General features: G+C 42.0%; 1 protein-coding gene across 1 annotated transcript in view; it reads left to right on the top strand.

Moving 5' to 3' along the window:
* PPM1E (protein phosphatase, Mg2+/Mn2+ dependent 1E) overlaps window positions 1–22,243 on the top strand; it is a 345,133-nt gene that overhangs the window by 213,070 nt on the left and 109,820 nt on the right. The window contains exon 3 of the mRNA XM_073574366.1: window positions 12,882–13,081. Within this exon, the coding sequence (XP_073430467.1) occupies window positions 12,882–13,081 (200 nt within the window). The remainder of the gene's footprint in view (window positions 1–12,881; window positions 13,082–22,243) is intronic.

Raw genomic sequence — 22,243 nt, 5'->3', positions numbered from 1 at the left:
AAAATCATGTGATGCTTCTCTAATTTGTGTAATTAACAGCACCTGTAACTTACCTGTGGCACCTAACAGGTGTTGGCAATAACTAAATCACACTTCCAGCCAGTTGACATGGATTAAAGTTGACTCAACCTCTGTCCTGTGTCCTTGTGTGTACCACATTGAGCATGGAGAAAAGAAAGAAGACCAAAGAACTGTCTGAGGACTTGAGAAACCAAATTGTGAGGAAGCATGAGCAATCTCAAGGCTACAAGTCCATCTCCAAAGACCTGAATGTTCCTGTGTCTACCGTGCGCAGTGTCATCAAGAAGTTTAAAGCCCATGGCACTGTGGCTAACCTCCCTAGATGTGGATGGAAAAGAAAAATTGACAAGAGATTTCAACGCAAGATTGTGCGGATGTTGGATAAAGAACCTCGACTAACATCCAAACAAGTTCAAGCTGCCCTGCAGTCCGAGGGTAAAACAGTGTCAACCCGTACTATCCGTCGGCGTCTGAATGAAAAGGGACTGTATGGTAGGAGACCCAGGAAGACCCCACTTCTTACCCCGAGACATAAAAAAGCCAGGCTGGAGTTTGCCAAAACTTACCTGAAAAAGCCTAAAACGTTTTGGAAGAATGTTCTCTGGTCAGATGAGACAAAAGTAGAGCTTTTTTGGCAAAGGCATCAACATAGAGTTTACAGGAGAAAAAAAGAGGCATTCAAAGAAAAGAACACGGTCCCTACAGTCAAACATGGCGGAGGTTCCCTGATGTTTTGGGGTTGCTTTGCTGCCTGGACTGCTTGACCGTGTGCATGGCATTATGAAGTCAGAAGACTACCAACAAATTTTGCAGCATAATGTAGGGCCCAGTGTGAGAAAGATGGATCTCCCTCAGAGGTCATGGGTCTTCCAGCAGGACAATGACCCAAAACACACTTCAAAAAGCACTAGAAAATGGTTTGAGAAAAAGCACTGGAGACTTCTAAGGTGGCCAGCAATGAGTCCAGACCTGAATCCCATAGAACACCTGTGGAGAGATCTAAAAATGGCAGTTTGGAGAAGGCACCCTTCAAATATCAGGGACCTGGAGCAGTTTGCCAAAGAATAATGGTCTAAAATTCCAGCAGAGCATTGTAAGAAACTCATTGATGGTTACCGGAAGCAGTTGGTCGCAGTTATTTTGGCTAAAGGTTGTGCAACCAAGTATTAGGCCTCATACCCATTGGCGATTAAAAAAAATGGTCCAAAAAAAGGGTGGAGTGTTATGCCAGTGTCATGCGATTTTTATGCGATTTTTTATTTTTCCATCCGTTTTCCATCCATTTTTCATCCATTTTTTTTTCCCAGCCACTCTTTTTCTACAGTCATTTACAGGACCATTTACAGTGTTCTATACCACAGAATGGTGATGTATCCGTTAAAAACGGATGGAAAACGGATGGTCCGTTTTTGGTCCGTTTTTTTAATCGCACCCATTGACTTCTATTGGCGAAAATCGCTGCAAATCGCAGCATGCTGCTTTTTTTTTCTCAGACCGATTTTGGCTGAGAAAAAAATCGCAAGTGAGATGTCACCCATTCACTAACATGGGTCAGAGTGCAATCCGATTAAAAATCGGATTGCAATCGTCCGATTTTATTGCCAGTGAGTATGAGGCCTTAGGCTGAGGGTGACAATACTTTTGTCTGGCCCATTTTTGGAGTTTTGTGTGAAATGATCAATGTTTTGCTTTTTGCTTCATTCTCTTTTGTGTTTTTTCATTTAAGACAAATTAAATGAAGATAATACCAAAGAATTTGTGTTTGCAATCATTTTCAGGAAGAAACTGAGTATTATCTGACAGAATTGCAGGGGTGTCAATACTTTTGGCCACAACTGTATATACATACATATACACACACACATTCCTAGACGTGTTGATGATTTACAAATGATGAAAAAATGGGGCAGCATTTTCCAAACCTCTCGATTTATTCCGTTTTCAATATGAAGGTGATGCACAGAAATACATGCACTTAGATGCCTTGTCATCAATGAGGTTATTAATGGTTGTCTGAGGACTGTTTTGCTACTCTGAATGCACTTGTTCACACAAATAATTAAGAACTGTTGCATATATCTTTTGTCGTAAGTTTTAAATAGTTGTTTTCAGGGGAGATAGTATGGCAGCTCGTAGCTTGGCGCTTATGATTAAAAGATGGAGACTACATATGGTTTTTTTTATTTGTTATTAAATGAAGAATTTGTTACATTTTTATTAGACACAATGTTACTGTCAGTAAATAGATATATTGTTTTAACCACTTACTCTAAAAGTTTTTGTAAACATCCTGGAGCAAGTTCAGAAAAGAGCGACCAGAATGGTGACAGGTCTGCAAACCCTGTCTTATAAGAGAAGACTGAGAGGAGACTTAATAGCTGTCTACAAATATCTAAAGGGCTGTCACACTGTAGAAGGATCAACTTTATTCTCATTTGGACAAGGAAAGACTAGAAGCAATGGGATGAAACTGAATGGGAGGAGACACAGATTAGATATTAGAAAAAACTTTTTGACAGTTAGAGTGATCAATGAGTGGAACAGGCTGCCACGAGAAGTGGTGAGTTCTCCTTCAATGGAAGTCTTCAAACAGAGGCTGGACAGACATCTGACTGGGATGATTTAGCGAATCCTGCTTTGAGCAGGGGGTTGGACCAGATGACCCAGGAGATCCCTTCCAACTCTACGATTCTATGATTCATCCATATGTGCCACATTTTTTATACCAAATCTTTTAATATTCTCTCATTGCTAAATTTATTTGGCTATTAATGTGGTTGTCCAATAGCCAATGCATGTCATACATATACACAGAATAGTTGATAAATGTATGATCACTGCGGGTGCAATTACCCCACTTTTGAGAATGGAGGTCCGAAAGGTTCATGTTGTAATCATATTCAGGTTTTTTTTTTTAGTTCCCTCTCCCTCCTATACAATTTACATTGTTGTCGCTGCTTACATAAGAGAGGTGCTGAAGACACTGATTTTTACATCATCATAAAAAATGGTATCTATGGCAAGCAAACAAATAATCATTTATTGTAGGATCGCTGGACATTGGAGTTTTCCAACAATAGAACATGATGGTCTCCATTCCTCATCATAGCTCTTCTGGCATTTCACAGCTGACCACCCAGTGATCCGCACTGCCGGCCGCCCACTGTGCAGGGATTAGTAAAACACTCCCAATTGGTTCTTGTTGCAGTTTTCCACAGCGCAGGTGGCCGGAATCACCGCTCTTTTTTTTTTTTTGTTTTAATGATTGCTGCATATCCCAAACACCCTCCAGTTATAATGTAATAATGCTATAGAACATGCCAGTTATGGGAGCTATGAAATTACAAGCATATCCCTTTAAACTAAAATTATGTAAAAACATGGAATATTACTTTTATAGCGGCAAAGGTCAGAATGATCCAGGCTGTCGTCACTGGCTGATTATATGTGTCATGTGAAAACTGAGCACTAGAGCAGCATAGAAAAATAATGAATGCCTTTGAACTTTTGTAAAGACGTTTGTCGATACCGCTGACAAGGAAAACAAACATGTCAAGTAGAAGGGTAAAGAGGAAGAGGATGACTGGCAAAAAGCTGGAGAATGCGAGAACACATTGAGGAGCCCTGTACGCAATTAGAAGTCAGTAAGTTCCATAGACGAACTACTCGTATAATTACAGGGAATTGAAAGCAACTTGTCAGCCCTTGAAGGGGTAATGTTGACTTATAAAAGTGATGGCCTAATCTTCCCATAGGCCAAAAATATTAGACCACGTTCACACATTCAGTATTTGTAAGCCAAAACCAGGAGAGGAACAATCAGAGGAAAAGTATAATAGAAACACGTGCACTAATTCTGCATTTTCTGCATTTATCACCCACTCCTGGTTTTGGCTTACAAATACTGAGGTAAAAAGCTCATCAAATACTGAACGTGTGAACGTGGCCTGACTCTCAGCACACATGTTGTTTGAAGAGGTTTTGGCGCTAGTGCAAATGCTGTCGCCTCTTAATTGTTTACATCGCTCTTAGGTTGCTTCTTACTTGCGTAAACCATATTTTTCTTTACTGCAGTGCAGGTAATTGCAGTACTGCCAAAAGGGGCCAGCGCTGCAATGATTTGCATCACTGACGCTAAGTTTGGTGCAGTTAAGGAGGAATCAGCATGAGATAAAAATATTAGGAAGACTCTTCAGCAAACACTGCTATTTTTTTTTCCTTAAAGCATCTTCTTAGTTTTTTTTCTTTTTTACGTTTTCTTAGTGCTTTTTAGATTTTTTTGAGCTCCGACATTTTTTTGGGGGAAGTGGGTTGAATGGGGTTAGCATTTGTTTGGCGTCTTTAAGGGCGTTTTCAAATGTTTTTTTAACTCCATTTTTGATAGTCAAGAAACCATTGGGTCTTTTTCAAGCATCAACGCAAGTAAAACGCTCGGGCAGCTTTTGAGCCTTCCCACTGACTTGTATTGTAAAGTACAGGGCAGAAAATGCCAGAAGAATGGTCTTCTTTTACTACTTTTAAATGTTTGACAACTTTGGTACCTTGAAGTGGTTAGAAGTAAGATGTTTGTTATTATAAATCCTACATCAAAATGAAAAGGTTCATTCTCTTGATTTTTTTCTGTATGCTTCCATATTCTATTCTGATGGGTCACACAGTACTGTATGTGGTTGATGAATTGATGGGTTTTCTAGGAGGTGTCCATAAACATCAGACTCACACACTTGCATGGTCCATGTGCCATGCAAATTTTTTTTTTCAGTCCAATCTCAATGCAATTCAAGCTGAAAAAAAGATCTCAGATAAGCACAGAATTATTGAATAACATTGGTCCGAATGCAATCCAATTGTTTTAACGGATGACATTTGTCCAGTTTCATCGCAAGTGTGAAAAAGCACTTAGAAATGTTGGCCGGTGGCTTATTTCAAGGAGAATAATGCTATTGGCAGTCCGAAATCAGACTTGCGTGATTGACACCTCTCCTGATCATCAGTTGGCGGCCGTTTCCGCTATATACATTAGACAGTCAGCCGAACCTGTCAATATCAGTGGGTTCAAACGACATTACATAGTTACATGGGTTGAAAAAAGACCTAGGTCCATCAAGTTCAACCTTTCTCTACTAGTGATGAGCAAATGTGCTCAGATAATTTCTTATCCGAGCATGCTCGGGTGCTAACCAAGTGCCTTTTTTGCAGGGCCGGTGTCAGCATCCGGGCAAGAGCATTATATAGGACCCAGCGTATACTGGAGCAATATTTGGGCCCCATATTATACTGGAGCATTATATGGGGCCTAGCATATACTGGAGCATTATAAGGGGCTCAGCATATACTGGAGCAATACATGAGTCCCACAATATACTGGAGCAATACATGGGGCCCCTTATATACTGGAGCATTATATGGGGTCCATAATATACTGGAGCAATATATGATGTCCATCATATTCTGGAGCATTATATGAGGCCCAACATATGCTGGAGCAATATATGGGAGCCATCATATACTGGATAACTATATGCAGCCCATCATATATTGTATGGAGCATTATATGGAGCCCATCATATACTCTTTGGACCATTATATGGGCTCCCATTATGTATGGAGCATTATATGGGGCTCATTATTCTGTATGGAGCAATATATGGGGTTCATTATACTGTATGGAGCACTATGTGGTGCCCATAATACTGTATGGAGCATTTTATGGGACCTAGCATATACTCGAGCAATATATGGGGCCCATAATATACTGGTGCAATATATGGGGCCCAAAATATACTGGAGCAATATATGGGGCCCATCATATACTGGAGCATTATATGGGGCCCAGCATACACTGGAGCATTATATGGGGCTCCGCCTATACTAGAGCAGTATAAGGGGCCCATTATATATGGAGCAATATATGGGACCCATCATATACTGGATAATAATATGTGGCCCATCATATACTGTTTGGAGCATTAAATGGGGTCCATTATCTATGGAACATTATATGGAGCCCATCATATACTCTTTGGAGCATTATATGGGGGTCATTATGTATGAAGCAATATATAGGGCTCATTAATACTGTATGGAGCAATATATGAGTTTCATACTGTATGGAGCATTATATGGGGCTCATTATTCTGTATGGAGCACTACGTGGTGCCCATATTACTGTATGGAGCAATATATGGGGCTCATTATTTTGTGTGGAGCACTATGTGGTGCCAATAATACTGTATGGAGGGACTATACTGTCCGGTTTGTGAACTAATGTAGAATTTACATTAGATATCACTCATGTAATGTAAGTGAAATCTTTGCCATTGTACTATACCTATATTTCTGTGCCGTATCTATGCATCATGAATCGTGGTATGTGTTAAAGGGGCCCACTGGGACTCTTTTGCCCAGGGCCCACAAAAACCTGGAGCCGGCCTTGGTTTTTGGCATGCTCAAAAAATATGTTTGAGTCCCTGCGATTTCGTGTCTCTCGGCTGTTCGACAGCTGCAACACATGCCGGGATTGCCTGTTTGTTAGGCAATAAATGCATGTGTTGCAGCTGTCTTAACAGTCACAAGACCTGCAGCTGCAAAGACTCAAACAAATTTTTCGAGCACGCCGAAGACAGTCGGTTAGAACCTGAGCAAGCTCGGATAACACCTTATCCGAGTGTAGGGAGGTTGACCGAACCGCGGGTACCTGCAGGCCGGGTCCGGAATTGAAGAGGCTGTATCTACTGTTCCCGGGGGGGAAACCAGAGGGAGGAGGACCTTCCCCTATTGCCTAGGGGAAGCGCTACTTAAGCGGACCTTCCTGCAATCCCAGGAAGGCGGGGAGAGACTGAAAATTGTGCGCAGCAGCAGGGGGATAAAAGGAGAAAGCGCGCAAAGAAAGGGAGTTTGGCGCCAGGGCAGAGCAGCACACAGAGCTGCGAGTGTCACGCTCTGTCTCCCCTTCCCTTAGAGAGTACCAGTGCTGTAGCAGGCCGCATAGAGAGGGCCCCATCGCCTGCAGAGCCAAGCGTGCCCAGCAGCACTCCGGAGAGAGGGATCACTGCAGAGCCGTGCAGAGTAGAGCAGAACCGTGCAGAGCCGAGTGGTATACACAGAGCTAAGCTGTGCACACTGAGAAGAGCTGAGCCAGCTGTGCAACAGCCAGAGAGAGAAGTGCCATGCCCTGAGAGCACTAGCAGCATGCAAGCTAGTGCCTGTCATCTCCCGCTGCCAACAGCTGGAACCAGAGAGAAAGATGTGCAGTGTGAGTCCGGTGACTGTCAGAAAGCAAGGCACAGAACGTGTCCGTGAGTACAACATACGTGCCCATAAGAGTGACCAAGGACAGGACAGACACTTGCACTCTGACTGTGCCTGTAAACACCTGCTGAGCCACGTTGGGCTCGTACTAGACAGTGACCTGTATTACTGTCAGACGCTTTGGGCTCGCTTGACCGAGACTGTCAGGAGAGTTGTGCAGGAGTCACGTCGGGCTTAGACAGCACCGTGGCTCGTAATCTTGTAGGCATCTACAGTATATGGACTATGGGCAGTGTAAGGTATCGGAAACTGACCACTGTCACCAGAAGAAGGGGTATTGTTTGCTTGCTGGACCCCATTAATAAGGACACCGCGACGGCCGTTGCCGGCGCCATTGAGTTTGCAGCAGGAGCTGCAGTTTAAGAGCTTCCTGACATCTGTGCTATTGGACCACCGTTATTTAGAACCGTTGTTCTTCACCTTAAGAATATCCTTTGATTTAATGTACTGTTTGTCTCCCCTGTATAACCCTTTGTCTCCCTACATCCTTTTCCATTCATGCTGTTTAACCCTTTACCTCCCTGCGTGGAGTATTCCCCTTGTGAGGCAGTGACCGGAGTCATATGTGAGGGTCGCTATGTGTCCCCCAGGATGCGCTCAGAAGCGTATTAGATCTGCTGGAGTGCCTTGTGGTCACAGCAGCGCGCCTGTGATTCAAAAGGCAGAATAAAAGTAAGTTTGAACCCTAGTCAAGTTATTTTAACCAAGGAGCTTGTTCAGGAAAACCCGGTATGGGCTTTTCTTTTTTAAACGGACTGCAGGAAGGTAGTGCGGTCCAGTCCGTTTCCTCCAGCCCAGATCTTATAAGTGGCCTATGGCCACAGATTGGAGTGAAGGAAAATAAAAACCCTGCAGGAAGAGTTTGGGTGTGTCAGTTTTGGTCTTTCAAGCAGACAGAGCAGTTGATCTGCAGAGCACTCACTGTGTGGGGCAACACAGGGCGAAGCAGAGCCAAAAGGTCTGGCACCCCCTGCATACACGGCAGTGTGGTCGCTCACGGCAAATAGTCTGACTGTCTTTTTGTTTTCCCGGCTGTGAGTCGGAGGATACAGCATGCTGTGCACTGCGTGAGCTTTTGGACATTAAACACGTTTTGTTTTGAACTTGCTTGGGTCACTGCCTCATCACTGCACAGCGTGGACACTGCTGCTTTACACCCTGTAAATAAACCTGTTAACTCATGCTCTGCCTGCGTCCCGTCACTGCATCCCGCATTCCTGCTTGTTACTTTACACGAGCACGTTCGCTCATCATTATTTTCTACCAATTATAGTCATAGAATCATAGAATCATAGAATCGTAGAGTTGGAAGGGACCTCCTGGGCCATCTGGTCCAACCCCCTGCTCAAAGCAGGATTCGCTAAATCATCCCAGTCAGATGTCTGTCCAGCCTCTGTTTGAAGACTTCCATTGAAGGAGAACTCACCACTTCTCGTGGCAGCCTGTTCCACTCGTTGATCACTCTAACTGTCAAAAAGTTTTTTCTAATATCTAATCTGTGTCTCCTCCCATTCAGTTTCATCCCATTGCTTCTAGTCTTTCCTTGTGCAAATGAGAATAAAGTTGATCCTTCTACAATGTGACAGCCCTTTAGATATTTGTAGACAGCTATTAAGTCTCCTCTCAGTCTTCTCTTTTGCAAACTAAACATTCCCAAATCCTGCAACCTTTCCTCATAAGACAGGGTTTGCAGACCGGTCACCATTTTGGTCGCTCTTTTCTGAACTTGCTCCAGTTTGTTGATGTCTTTTTTAAAATGTGGTGCCCAAAACTGGACACAATATTCCAGATGAGGTCTGACCAAAGAGGAGTAGAGGGAAATAATGACTTCACGTGATCTAGACTGTATGCTTCTGTTAATACATCCTAGAATTGCATTTGCCTTTTTTGCTGCTGCATCACACTGTTGACTCATATTCAGTCTGTGATCTATTAGTATACCCAAGTCTTTTTCACATGTGCTGTCACTTAGCCCTATTCCTCCCATTCTATGTGTATGCATCCCAACTATCCCGGATTTAGTGGGACTGTCCTGATTTGAGGGCTCAGTCCTGCATCATGTCAGGGCTTTTGTCCTGGCTTCTGAAACTCGCCTCTCTCTGACATCTTCATTGCTCCGTAGCTCCTCCTCAGGGGGCGGGCCTCTTTTCTCTGTATAAATTAAATATTCGCTATGTCTCATTCCTGTATTCCGGTCTCACCAGGACATAAAGTCACACCTCCATGTTTGTAATCTGCAGCTCTACCAATGAGCCACAGCTTATAATGATGTAGATCGAATTATAACAATGCATTTCTCTGTATACTGGGGTGAAGGAAAAAAAAAAATTTTGTTCTTATAAAAGTATTAAAAATAATAAGCAATTACAAAAATGTTTTGTTATGTTTTTTTTCGTAAGTCTCCCAGGTCTTGAACCTGCAACATCACAGGCTCCTAGGAGCCTATGTTACTCACCCACAAGCTCTCATGATACCATGAGGAGAATTTCTGTACTTGATCTGTACCGCAGGCTCTGACTCCATATGCAGATTATAGACAGAGATGCATTGTGCACACCAGTGGATTTTTATGTATTTGTTTATGTGTTTTTATTCTAGAGGGAGAATAAGAGATTTTTTTATCCTATAAATTTAATAAAAAATAATGAAAAACACTTCACAATGAAAAAAAATGTCATTTTTAATGCATTTAAAAAAAAATAAAATAAACATCACAAATCAGCAAATAACACTGACATGTTTGGTGTCTCAATAATTGTAACGATCCACACAACACAGCCATGACATTATTTACAGGGATTTGTAAATTATGTAAAAACAAATGGTGTGAATGATATTTTTTCTCTATTAAATTCATAAAAAATGTAATGCCACCAAAACTGAGGCCGCGTTCACACGTAGCGTAAATCGTACATTCTTTCTGCTGCTTTTTATATTTTTTGCATGTTTTCAGCTCTGTCCACTTCTGTACATGTGTAGGTCCTGGCAGCAGAATCTCCTGTATCTGTGCATGGTCAAGCATTCAATGGCTACATAAGCTGCACTAGCATAATTGTTTTCTGCCATTGGGTAGCATATTTTAAACTTTTTCACTTAAAGAAATATTTGGTGTTTTAAATCATAGGGTTTTTTTTCAGTCCAACATGGGATTGCAATATACTTTTAATACATAATATAAAATTGACATTATTTAGCATTGTATCACCTACAAAGAATAGCATACTATTAAATGGTAATGTACAATAGGAAATACCAGATATTTATTTGTCACAACATTTACTGATTGATGTGGATGTGTGTAACATTACATTGCTTCATGTCACGCTACAATACTTCATTGCATTGTGAAAGAAGAGTGTCAAGGACTTTGGGAGTTTTTATATTGCACGCATAAACAAGTATGTGTAAATAGATTGGCTTTTTAAGTTAACGGGCATACAATTGATGAATGTGGGAATGGAGCCTCTAGGTCAAGGCAAAGAAATGTAAGATCCAGAACATGGGTGGGTTAGCAGACACAGCTGAGAGCATTGTGGAGAGCTTTGTGAATTTTTGGAATTATTTGCATTTTTCTGATTCTCACGTGCACCTGAATATAGTACACCTAGATCTAGACAACAGAAATGTTACAACTAGAATTATGGAGCGTCATAGGCTCTCCTATATTATATCTAGCCCTGGCGAATGTTACCTTTGAGAATTTTCGTGTGTACGGTAACTATTTCTAGCTTTGGTGAAATGTATCTGTATATGTTGTCTTATGTAAATTTTATTGACGTTGTCAGAGAATATTGAATAAAAATGTACCTATACTATAAGGGTGGTTTCACATTAGCATTTCAGGCACCTGCGCACGGCCTGCGTCCCCAGTGCTAAAGATAGGGGACGCATGCAGCGTCATGTGCCCGTAGGCGGAGCTACCGGAGGAGGCGCAGCAGGGGCGGAGCTTAGCCGTGGCTGTGCACAGGCCGACGCTGCGGCCTGAAACGCTAATGTGAAACCATCCTAATTGCTGGTTTTGGTCTTAGTGGTGTTGTTAGTCATGTGAACCGTAAGGCCAGGTTCACATAACATTAACACAGCCCGTTCAACACATAGCGTTGACGGGCTGCGTTAACGCTATAGCATAACGCGATATGCATTATGCTATACCGCTAGCGCTGATGATTCATCAGCGATAGCGGTGACGGAACCTCAGACGCTGAAGCCCTTGTCCGCGTCTCCGTCAGTGAATGACGGCACATCGCGAACGCGTGCCGCTTTACGGCATGCGTCGCGATTCGCCACACAATGGAGCTAAATGGCAGCGTTAACGGACTGCGTTACATCGAGTTATATCGCGGTGTAACGCAGTTCGTTAAACGGACTGCCATAGCGCAGTGTGACCCCAGCCTAAATGAGTGACAGCATCTGCTATGTGTAAAGAAACCTTTTTTAATACATTCTTTTTACCTTTCATGTTTCAGTGATGTCCTGTTAGGGAGCTGAATGCAATGTATACATTGTGTTATGTAAGGGCCTTGCTGCCCTGATCATACAATCATAGCTGTGCAGGGAGAGAGAGAACTGTGCATTTGTGAATAGCTGCACAGTTCTCCCCATAACAGCTAAATTTGATGTGCACATCACCATCCCTTCCTGCTGCCCTGAACCGTTTAGTGCCAAGCAGCAGATAAGGGAATACAGTCACTGAATTGACAATGGTCAGTTGTATCACTTTATGAAGCAATCAGGGTGTCTGATCCTACTGACCATCCTGACTGCGGACTTTAGGGTGTAAGGATCTTTCCAAGTGACAATGTGTCATGTATAGACCAAAAAATGTAAAATATTTTAGAATAAACATATAATTAGTATAACAGCTAAAAGAGAGCAAGGACATTGGTGTACTCATAGACAAAAAAAATCAAGCTGATTTCTTCATTTAATATTGACTAAAGCGAAGTTAATTTACATTATGAAAAATGACATTTTTATAAAGGGTGGGAACTTCATAGTTTCAATTTGCATAAAAAAGGATGCAATTTGTGAAACTTTTGGTTTGGTACAATGAGGAGTAACAAATTATTTAGTTTTGGAGTCCTTATAAAATGTAATCAAAAATATTATTTTGATGGACTGAGGATAGATGTACAGAGGCTTCATTATCAACAGGGTCAAGTGCTGAAAAATAAAGTGATTGGAATTTAGAGTTAGGAGAGTATAGTAAAAGCTTCCCAAAGGCTATTTAATATGATTTTTAAAATGGGAACAAAATCATGAATCAGTTCAAGGTTTATATTGGAACAATCTGGGACTGAGAAAGGCGTTCCGGTAATATTAAGCATTTATGATTATGTATATACCAAAGCATACTTTAGAATAATAGTTTTGGGTTTAAAGCCTTGATTACTGCCTGCGGTGTACAATAGCATACCCTGTATTTTGTAACCTCGTGTTATGATTTTAGGCCACAATTTGGTTATAAAGATTAAGAGCTTTTATAAACCTATTCCTTCTTAAATCTATTGTTATTTTTTACTTAACATGTTTTTTTGCTTACCTTCTAGAGCTAGAGACTGTGAAACTGGCCCATGCAGTCTTCAGCAAGTTGCATGAGATTTGCTGCAGTTGGGTGAAAGATTTTCCCTTGTGGCCAAAACCACATCTCTATTATGAGACATCAATTCATGCTATCAAAAACATGCGAAGAAAGATGGAGGACAAGCATGTGTGCATCCCAGACTTTAACATCCTCTTCAACCTTGAGGTATGAAAATAAATGATGTACAATACTTTCAAAGTAAATAGGAAATTGCAGTTTGGGCGTTATATAATATTTTACTTCTGTGTCTATTTTTTTTAAATATGGCATTTCTCCTTCAGATCTGCTAGGTAATACCAATGTTCCATGATTTCAAGGTCCTTGGTACTCTACCTCAACCCGACAAACCTTAGAGATTGCAGTATTTTCTCAATTTGCTGTTGTCAAGTATGCTTTATGTCACCATAATCCAGACCATTTTTATTTTATTTTCTGTCCAACATCATTTAACATGGCTTGCTCTGATGGTTTTATCCAATATAAATTGAAATCACCGATTAGAGAAGAACATTACACGGAATCCAAAATGGCATAATTTTGATTACTCTATCTATTGATGTGGATTGCTTCCCCCCTCTGCTCCTAAAACAACTGGAAAGGTGGTCAAGGTAGAATTTTTTGCTATATATGATTGGACAATTAGATTTTGAAACCTGTAAATTCACACATCCTTTAAAGATGGTGCTAAATGGGTTGTCCTGTTTCATAAAAAATGAGACCTAGGCTTGTAATGCTTTACATTAACAAAATAGGCAGTTCTTACCCACTCAAGCGCTTGTCACTTCTGCACGGCCTCTCTGCTGCCAACTGCTAGCCTTTGTTAGCAGGGCTGCAGTGGTGACGTCTACAACATGTTACTTCTGCATGCTAATTATGGAGCTCAGTGGTGATATCGACCACTGTTCCCATTACTTGGCTGCAGTGGACCAATGGGGGGGATCAGGGAAGAGTAGGTGCTGGATAGGCAGGGATTTCAGCGTATTTCTGCTTATTTTGCTATTTTAAATTGTAAGCAGGATTGATTACAAATTTTAATGTAACTGGACAACCATTTTAGGACTATCAGATATAGATGAAAAACTCACAGAACGAGGGCAGCTTTGTAGAAAATACTCCGCCATTGATCGGTGCAATGACAAGCAGAAGAAAGCAGCAATCCAAGCAATACTCATCAGAAAAAGGTGAACTATTCACCCATATATCTTGGGCATATATTTTAGCTCTTACAAAGAGCCATTGTTAACCACAGTGAACTGAATTGGTAACTCCCTTATATCACCATAATGCAGGTCATTAGTTAACATTTCAGTTGTATACTATGATAAAAATGAACAATTATTGTACCACATACAATAATGCCAGTGTTAGTGTCATATGAAGCTGTCTCGCTGAGGTCGGGAAAAGCGTGGTCAGTACGTGCATTGTGATCTGATATTGGACCGATGATCACAGATATCTAAAAGAACACTAACTATAAGCCTGCTGCAGAAGATTTTTCTGATAAGCACAAGAACACTCAGAGGAGGACACAGGTGCTGACCCTTTCACTGCCATCATCTGTACTCCAAATGAATATGATTTGATATCAGTGCTGCTGAAGGCAGGCAAATAGACTGGGAAAAGCAGGGTTTAGAAGCCACTTGACACTTTTTTTTACAGAAATTCCCTGATAAAGTGATCCCAATTTCATAACTTTCTATGCTACATACAATTACAAAAAGATTTAGTTACTCTTTAACATTATGCATTGATACTCTTACAGATTGGAGTGACCCTATTCAAACCTGACATGTTTATATTCTGACATAGTACAGACATTTCCTGTGGCTTACCACAAATGGCAGTGGGCTACGAAGCTGCTATGGGGCCTGTGAACCGAGCCTATATGGAGGACTATGAGGAATTCATTATACTATATGGAGGACTATGGAGAGTACATTATACTATATGGAGGACTATGGGGAGTGTATTATACTATATGAAATATGTGGAAGACTATGGGGAGTGTATTATACTATGTGAATGGCTATGGGAAATGTATTATACTATATGGAGGACTATGGGTTATGCATTAAACTATATGGGGGTGCATTATACTATATGGAGGACTATATGTGGCCCATTGTACTATATGGAAGGCTATGTGGGGGCCATTATAATATTTGAAGGGCTATGTGGGGGGGCATTATAATAGGAGTGCTATGTGAGGGACTTTATACTGTATGCAAGCAATTATACAATGTGAAGGTTTGTGTGGGGTTCATCATTCATGGAAGACTATGGGGAGTACATTATACTATATGCAAGATTATGGGGTCCAGTATACTATATGGAGGATTATGAGGCTCATTATACTATATGGAGGGCTATCTGGAGGCTATTTTAATATATGAAGACCTATGTGGGGTCATTATAATATTAGGAGGGCTATGTAGCGGTCATTATAATATTTAGGTTGCTATGTGGGATCCTTTATTCTTCATGGATTGCTATGTGGGTGCCATTACTGTATGCAAGCAATTATACAGTGTGAAGGTTTGTGTGGAGTCCATCATACAGTGTGGAGTCCATTATACGGTGTTGAGGGCTGTGTGTGAGCCATTATACTGTTTGAAGGGCTAGTGGGGACCATTATGCAGTGTGGTGAGGTGTGGGGCCATTATACTGCATGGAAGGCTGTGTGGGGTTCACAGTTGGAGGGTCATACAGTGTTGAGGTCAGCATACTTTGCCAGGGGGGTTGAGGTGGGCTACAGTAGGGTCATCATACTGTGTGTGTGAAGGGTACTTTGGAGGAAATCACTGTGGGGGTATCATACAGAGTTTGTGTAGCACTTTTGTTGAAATTATACTTTATGGGTGCAATTAAAGGGGAATCTCGTGCTTCAGTAGTTGGAAAACCACTGTGTAAAGGCTGCTAATTTGTGAAATATACTCTTCTGTGACCCCGCTGATTTTCTTTTTTTTTTTGAGACGGGGAGGACCCAATTAGAACTTTTGCTATAGGGCCCTATCAATTCTATGTATGCCCTTGAACATTGCTAATATTAAATACAAATAGCTGTGAGAGACAAAGATGATAAAGAGAGAACAAACACATCCCATGTGTAAATAGAAGCCTAAGTCTTTGTGGAGAATATAGGGAAGGAGAAATACTGGTAAGAACCTCAGTCAATGGGATTTTTAGGCGTTAAATCATTAAAACATAGACACTTTCACATGCACCTGTTTGAGCAATAAAAATACAGTATGTAAGGAGATCAAACAGGGTGTCAACCACGACTTATCTTGAGAGTGGTTATCGTGGGAGATATAAATATCTAAGGGGGAAACATAATACAGAAAAGGAATAAATTAACAAAAAGAATTAAAACATTTTTCAAAATTGTAATTCAATTTTGGGAAAAAAAAGTTGGAGATACGTTTATCTGAATGTGTCCTTCATCATAGGTCTGTTTTGAATGTCCATGTAATATTTATGTCCCCATTTCAAAATGTTTTCCCTTTAAACATGTATTTAGTATAACATTAACTTCTTAAAATGTCTGTTCCTTAAGGCCATAAAGAGTTCTCCAGCGCCCACTTTAGTCTCTGAAAGTCTAAATATACTTATGGCAAATGGGATGTCTGGCTGTTTTAATACTAGAATGCATTTGATTTTCTTAAAATGTTCGAGATATTACATTTAATCGCATCATTGAATACACACTTCAACCCTGACAATACCCAGCATCAAACTTGCATGTTTCAAGAAAGATATAATCAATGTATTAAGCACAGACTGTCTGGGAGGAGATGTGACAAGTGATAGGCTCGGAAGTAATAATTCTCTTCACTCCATTTTCAATCTACAACATAACAGTTAAAATAGAGTAAAAACAGGCAACTGATTTATGCTTCAGACACCCTCTTTTTCCTAAGAAGGTTTTAACTAGGGGTTGTGTAAGATTAGAAATGCATCCGCTTTTTTGCCAGAAAATAAACTTGCCACTTCCACTGCTTCTAGGTTTGCAGCGTAAAGCTGTAATACCACACGCAGTCTTCAGGCAAAGAGTGGCGATGTTTCTTGAAAATAAAACATAACCTGTTTTGTAGTCTGAAGTAATCATTTTAATATATATCTACCTTGTTTCTTAAAGGCCTATACACACACCAGTAGCTTATAGAGAGACATTTTGTTGCTGCATACAGAATGACTATCCACTGAATGGTATCTTTATGAGGTACCGTATTCTTCTCTAGGAGTTCCCACAGTCAGGTTACCTTCATAATATGGCATGAGATGGAGCATAGTAGGTACATTATTGGATTGTAGGGTTCTGTGGCCAATGTGTGGGCGACTCTGGCACATCCAAAGTCTGCCAGGTCATGCTGATGTCATATTCATACAAGAGGCTGATTCTTAAGATATTTACTAAGATAGTACAGTACGTCTTGTTAGCTATTTCATACATTTGTACAGTTGCAATCAGTTGGTAAAAGACCTTCACCTCTTAACCAGTTTTGGGGGTATTCCCTTTCCTTAAAGGGGTTGTCCCACGAACAAAAGTACATTTTAATCAATAGATCTTTGAATAATAATAAGTTCCACATTTGGATGTGTTTAAGTAAAATGTTCCTGTGCTGAGATAATCTTATACAAGTGCCCCTGCTGTGTATTGTGTAATGGCTCTGTATGGCCATACAGGAACATGGTCTGATCATACCACATCTCCTGGGCAGGGGACGACGCAAAAGAGTATGAGTATACAGACAGGACAGCATGGGATCGCAGCTTATTGTTTTTGAGAGGCAAAGCATTTCCCAGCATGTTTTTAAGCAATGTTTTACCTCACAGAAAGAATCTGCTGTGATACCGTGCTGTCCTGTCTGTATACTCTTTTGCTTCCTCCCCTGCCCAGGTGGTGTGCTATGATCAGACCATGTTCCTGTACGGTCAGACAACCATTACACAGTACACAGCAGGGGAACAATTATAAGATTATCTCAGCACAGGGACATTTTTTTAAACACATCCAATTGTGGTACTTATTATTATTCCAAGAACTGTTGATTAAAATATATTTTTGTTTGTGTGAAAAACCCTTTTAGCTTGGAAAATTTGGCTTCTTGTCTGAATTTGTTTTTAGAATAAGTGATTTAAAAGGAACTGAGAGATCCTTTGTTTTACATGCCGCATGCCTTGTCCTATGTGGGTTGCAATAATGGATTAAATAGCATTTGGTGTCTGTAGTGTCATAGATAAGACACAGTATTGTGGCTTCTGTCATACACTGAAGTAATATGAACAGATCTTAGAAAAACAATGACAGTTTTACTCATATTGCACTGCTCTAGATCCTGTAATGGTGTACTGTGTGTAATCTGGTCTCTATGTTTAAAACTCCATCTTAAATATAGTCATCCGATTAATAAAAACCTTCATTCACTATTAGAGATGGGTGAGCACTAAAATGCTCAGGTGCTTGTTGCTTGGGTTGAGCAAATTGGAATGCTTGGGTTCTCGACCCGCGCAACGAGCCCAGTGTAAGTCTATGGGAAACTCGAGTGTTTTACCGGCAGCCCCCCCGGCGGTCTGCAGAGGGACTAGAAATTGCGAAAATCAATGGGAACAGTGCTCAAATGATATGGGAACAGAATGAGGAAGACCCCTAAAGTATTTCTGACTCCCAGGTCACTGCTGTGAACAATATTGTCAGAGTCTTACGCCACTTTTACAGGCGCACAATAAAACACCCAAAAACAAAAACAAAATGGATTTTTCTGGGAATTATGTTAAGGAACATCCTTTCCAGGGTAATGACTTGTATATAAGGCAAAATAAATAACCAAAAGCAAAAATGCTCATCCACACCTTGGGCTTTGTTCACATTTAGAGTTTTTGATGTGTTTTTGCACTTTAGCATTGCTTTCAATCAAGACAAATGCATTAACTGGGAAATTGTCATTTTAACATTTTACAACCTTATCTGGCCATGTGGTGTGTGACACATCATCAGACACATCCTGTTTCATTTATGAAGGAAGGACTCTGAAAGTCACAAAGCCTATTTTTATAGGGCAATCAGGCGGCCTTTACTATTCTTTAAGGGCCAGTAGTCGGCCCTCACTATCCTTAGAGAGCCATCAGCCAGGTACGCTTTGTTGTTCCCATTATTAAACAGTGGGTCTCCTATACTGTTATTGCATATGCAGTGAGTGGCAGGGCTGCCCAAAATTTGGACGCACCCCAATACCCCTCTGAAGAGATATACAGGAGGGCCTCCTGAAAACAATATTCCCATTATTAGGAAGTGGGTCTCCCGTAGTGTTTGACTATGCAGTGAATGCAAGGGCTGCCAAAAATTTGGAGGCACTCTGTCCTTTGGAAGAGACGTGGAGGAGGGCCTCATAAAAAAATGTTCCCATTAGAAAGGAGCAGATCTCCTATACTTGTAATGCCTATGCACTAAGTGTATGGGCTGACAAATATTTACCCCTGGGGGGTATACATGAACAAAATTACATGAACAAATTTTTTTTACGGGCATCATAAACACCCTTTAAAAAAATTATGTGGGTGTTGCGTCACGGACCACGGTCACCCTGGTAATATGGTGGTGGAGGATGAGGAGAAGGAGGAGGACCACAGCAAATAGCCAAAATCAGGAAGTGTATACTCATGTGTGGGTGTGAAGAGGTGCATGGGAAAAGACCTCCCAAAAAAAGACACTGGATTTGAGTTTGTTACGCTAATATCTTTCGGTGATATTGAGAAGTCAGGCCCAGTCCAGTCCTTGTTCATTTTTATGAGTCAGCCTGTCTGCATTTTCAGTTGACAGGCGGATGCGCTTATCAGTTAAAATTCCACCAGCAGCACTAAAAACCTACTCTGACAAAACGCTAGCGGCAGGGCAGGCCAGGACCTGCAAGGTGTAGAAAGCTAGCTCATGCCACGTGTCCAGCTTGGATACCCAGTAATTATAAGACACAAAGGAATCACGGAGGACATTGGTACGGTCAGCAAGGTACTCCCTCAGCATCTTCCCAAACTTGGCACTCCTTGTGAGTGTACCCTGCGCCTCATGGCCTGTGCAATGGGAGGGTCTGAGAAAACTCTCCCAGAACTTTGACAGTGTTCCCCTGCCTCTGCAGGATTGGAGTTTTCTCTCTTGACTGTACTCCTTGGTTGTCCAGCGAACTGTGACCTCTGCCGCCAGCGTTTTCAGATGGGAATTTTTTAAATACTTCTGCAACATGGGCATTCTGGTACTGCCCCATTTTATTAGACCTGTCTGCATCAGGAATAAGAGATAGAAAGTTCTCCTTTTTAGCGTGTGTCTAGAAGTGTCACCAACCAGTAATGACTGTCACCCAAAATTTTGAGAATGCGAGGGTCAAGGGAAAGGCAGCGTAACACAAACTCAACTATGCATGCCAGACTGGTATCCGGCAAGACTTCCGTATCCTCACCAAGAGGATGACAGAACATGCTCTCCTCCTCCCTGTCCTTAGGTTGTCCACGCTGAACAGACGGTATGACAGTTTTGCAGGTAGTACCATTTATAGAGCATGAAACTAGCTCCGTCTGTTCTTCCTCATTGTCACCCAATCCACGTTGGAATGACATGAGGCTGAGTTGTGTGTAATCACCCTCTATGGTTCCTTGCTCCATCTCATCGTGCTCTGTCTGCAATGCATCAACTTTAATTGCGAGCAGAGAGTGTTTCAGAGCACAGAGAAGCGGGATGGTGACACTAATTATGACATCATTGCCACTCACTATCTTGGTGGAGTCCTCAAAGTTTTTGAGAATGGTATATATGTCTGACATCCATGTCCACTCCAGAGGTCTTATGTGTGGAGTCTGAACTGAATATCGACTGCCTTGTTGATGCTGGTAGTCTACAACTGCCCTTCTGCTCACAAATCCTTTCCAACATCTGCAGTGTAGAGATCCAACATGTGGGGACATCATACACCAGTCGATGAGCCAGAAGCTGCAAACGCTGCTGAAGCACGGTAAGGGTGGCGGAAGCTGTAGCTGACTTTCTAAAATGGGCTTACAGGCGGCGTACTTTGACAAGCAGATCCGGCAGCTCCGGGTAGGTTTTGAAAAATCGCTGAACCATGAGGTTAAGCACATGGGCTAGGCATGGTACGTGTGTGAGCTCACCTCACCTCAGAGCCGCCACCAGGTTCCGGTCATTGTCACAGACGACCATGCCTGGCTGTAGGTTCAGCAGTGTCAGCCACAGATGTGCCTGCTCTTTCAGAGCTGTCCACAACTCTTCAGCTTTCTGCGGTTTGTCACCTAAGCATATTCGCTTCAGCACAGCCTGTTGCCGCTTGTCTGACGCAGTGCTGCAGTGCTTCCAGCTTTTAACTGATGTGATCATTTCGGAGATGGAGGCTGAAGAGGAGGATGAGGTGCAGGAGCTGTAGACTGTGGGGACAACCCTGATTGACTTAGTGCTCACAATCCTCGGCATCGGGAGGACGTGTTCCATCCCAAGGTCCGGCTGGTTCCCGGTTTTCACTATGTTAATCCAGTGTGCCGTCAGCGAGATGTACCATCCTTGCCCACAAGCATTTTCCATGGACTTTCCCAGTAACTGCATTATTGAGGGCCCGGCTAATATTGTGGGACACATGCTTGTGTAATGCAGGGACAGCACACCAGGAGAAACAGTGGCAGCTGGGGACCGAGTACCGAGGGACAGCCATCATGTTGCCGAAAGCTTCTTTCTCCACAAGCCTAAAAGACAATATTTCTAGCGCAAGCAGTCACGAAATGTGGGAATTTAGTAGTGTGGCCTGTGGGACGTTGGCTGTGTATTTGCGCTTGCGTTCCAAGGACTGGGGTATGGACAACTGAATGCTGCGCTGGGACAAGGACGTGCTTGCTGATGGTGCTAGTGGAGTGTGTGCAACGACAGGTGCAGGGCAGGAGGTATATTCACATGCACCATGGACAGCGGAAAAAGCAGTGGTGTCACCCGCAGACATTGTTCCTGGACCCTGGGGTTTGCCCACAAAGTCGGGTGCTTTGCTGCCATGTGCCTGATTATGCTGGTAGTGGCCATGCTGGTAGCTTTGCTACCTCTGTTGATGGTGGCCTGTCAGGTTTTGCAGATGGCTTTTTTGGGATCATCAGCAGATTCTTTAAAAAACAACCAGACTCGGGAAGACCTAACAGTTGTACTGGCAACTTCTGTCATGTTGGTGTTACAGGGAATGGATGCCCGCTTTCTGTCTGCAGCCACCACACTGCTTCTTCCTGCCTGTTGGGGTGCTATGCCTCCCTCCCTCTGTGTGCTGCTGTCCTCGCTCTGCATGCCCTCCTGCC

This window comes from Dendrobates tinctorius, unplaced genomic scaffold, assembly GCF_039654945.1.
Source record: "Dendrobates tinctorius isolate UK_male_01 unplaced genomic scaffold, ASM3965494v1 ptg000007l, whole genome shotgun sequence".
Classification (NCBI taxonomy): domain Eukaryota; kingdom Metazoa; phylum Chordata; class Amphibia; order Anura; family Dendrobatidae; genus Dendrobates; species Dendrobates tinctorius.
This window is presented reverse-complemented; position numbering and strand designations above follow the sequence as displayed.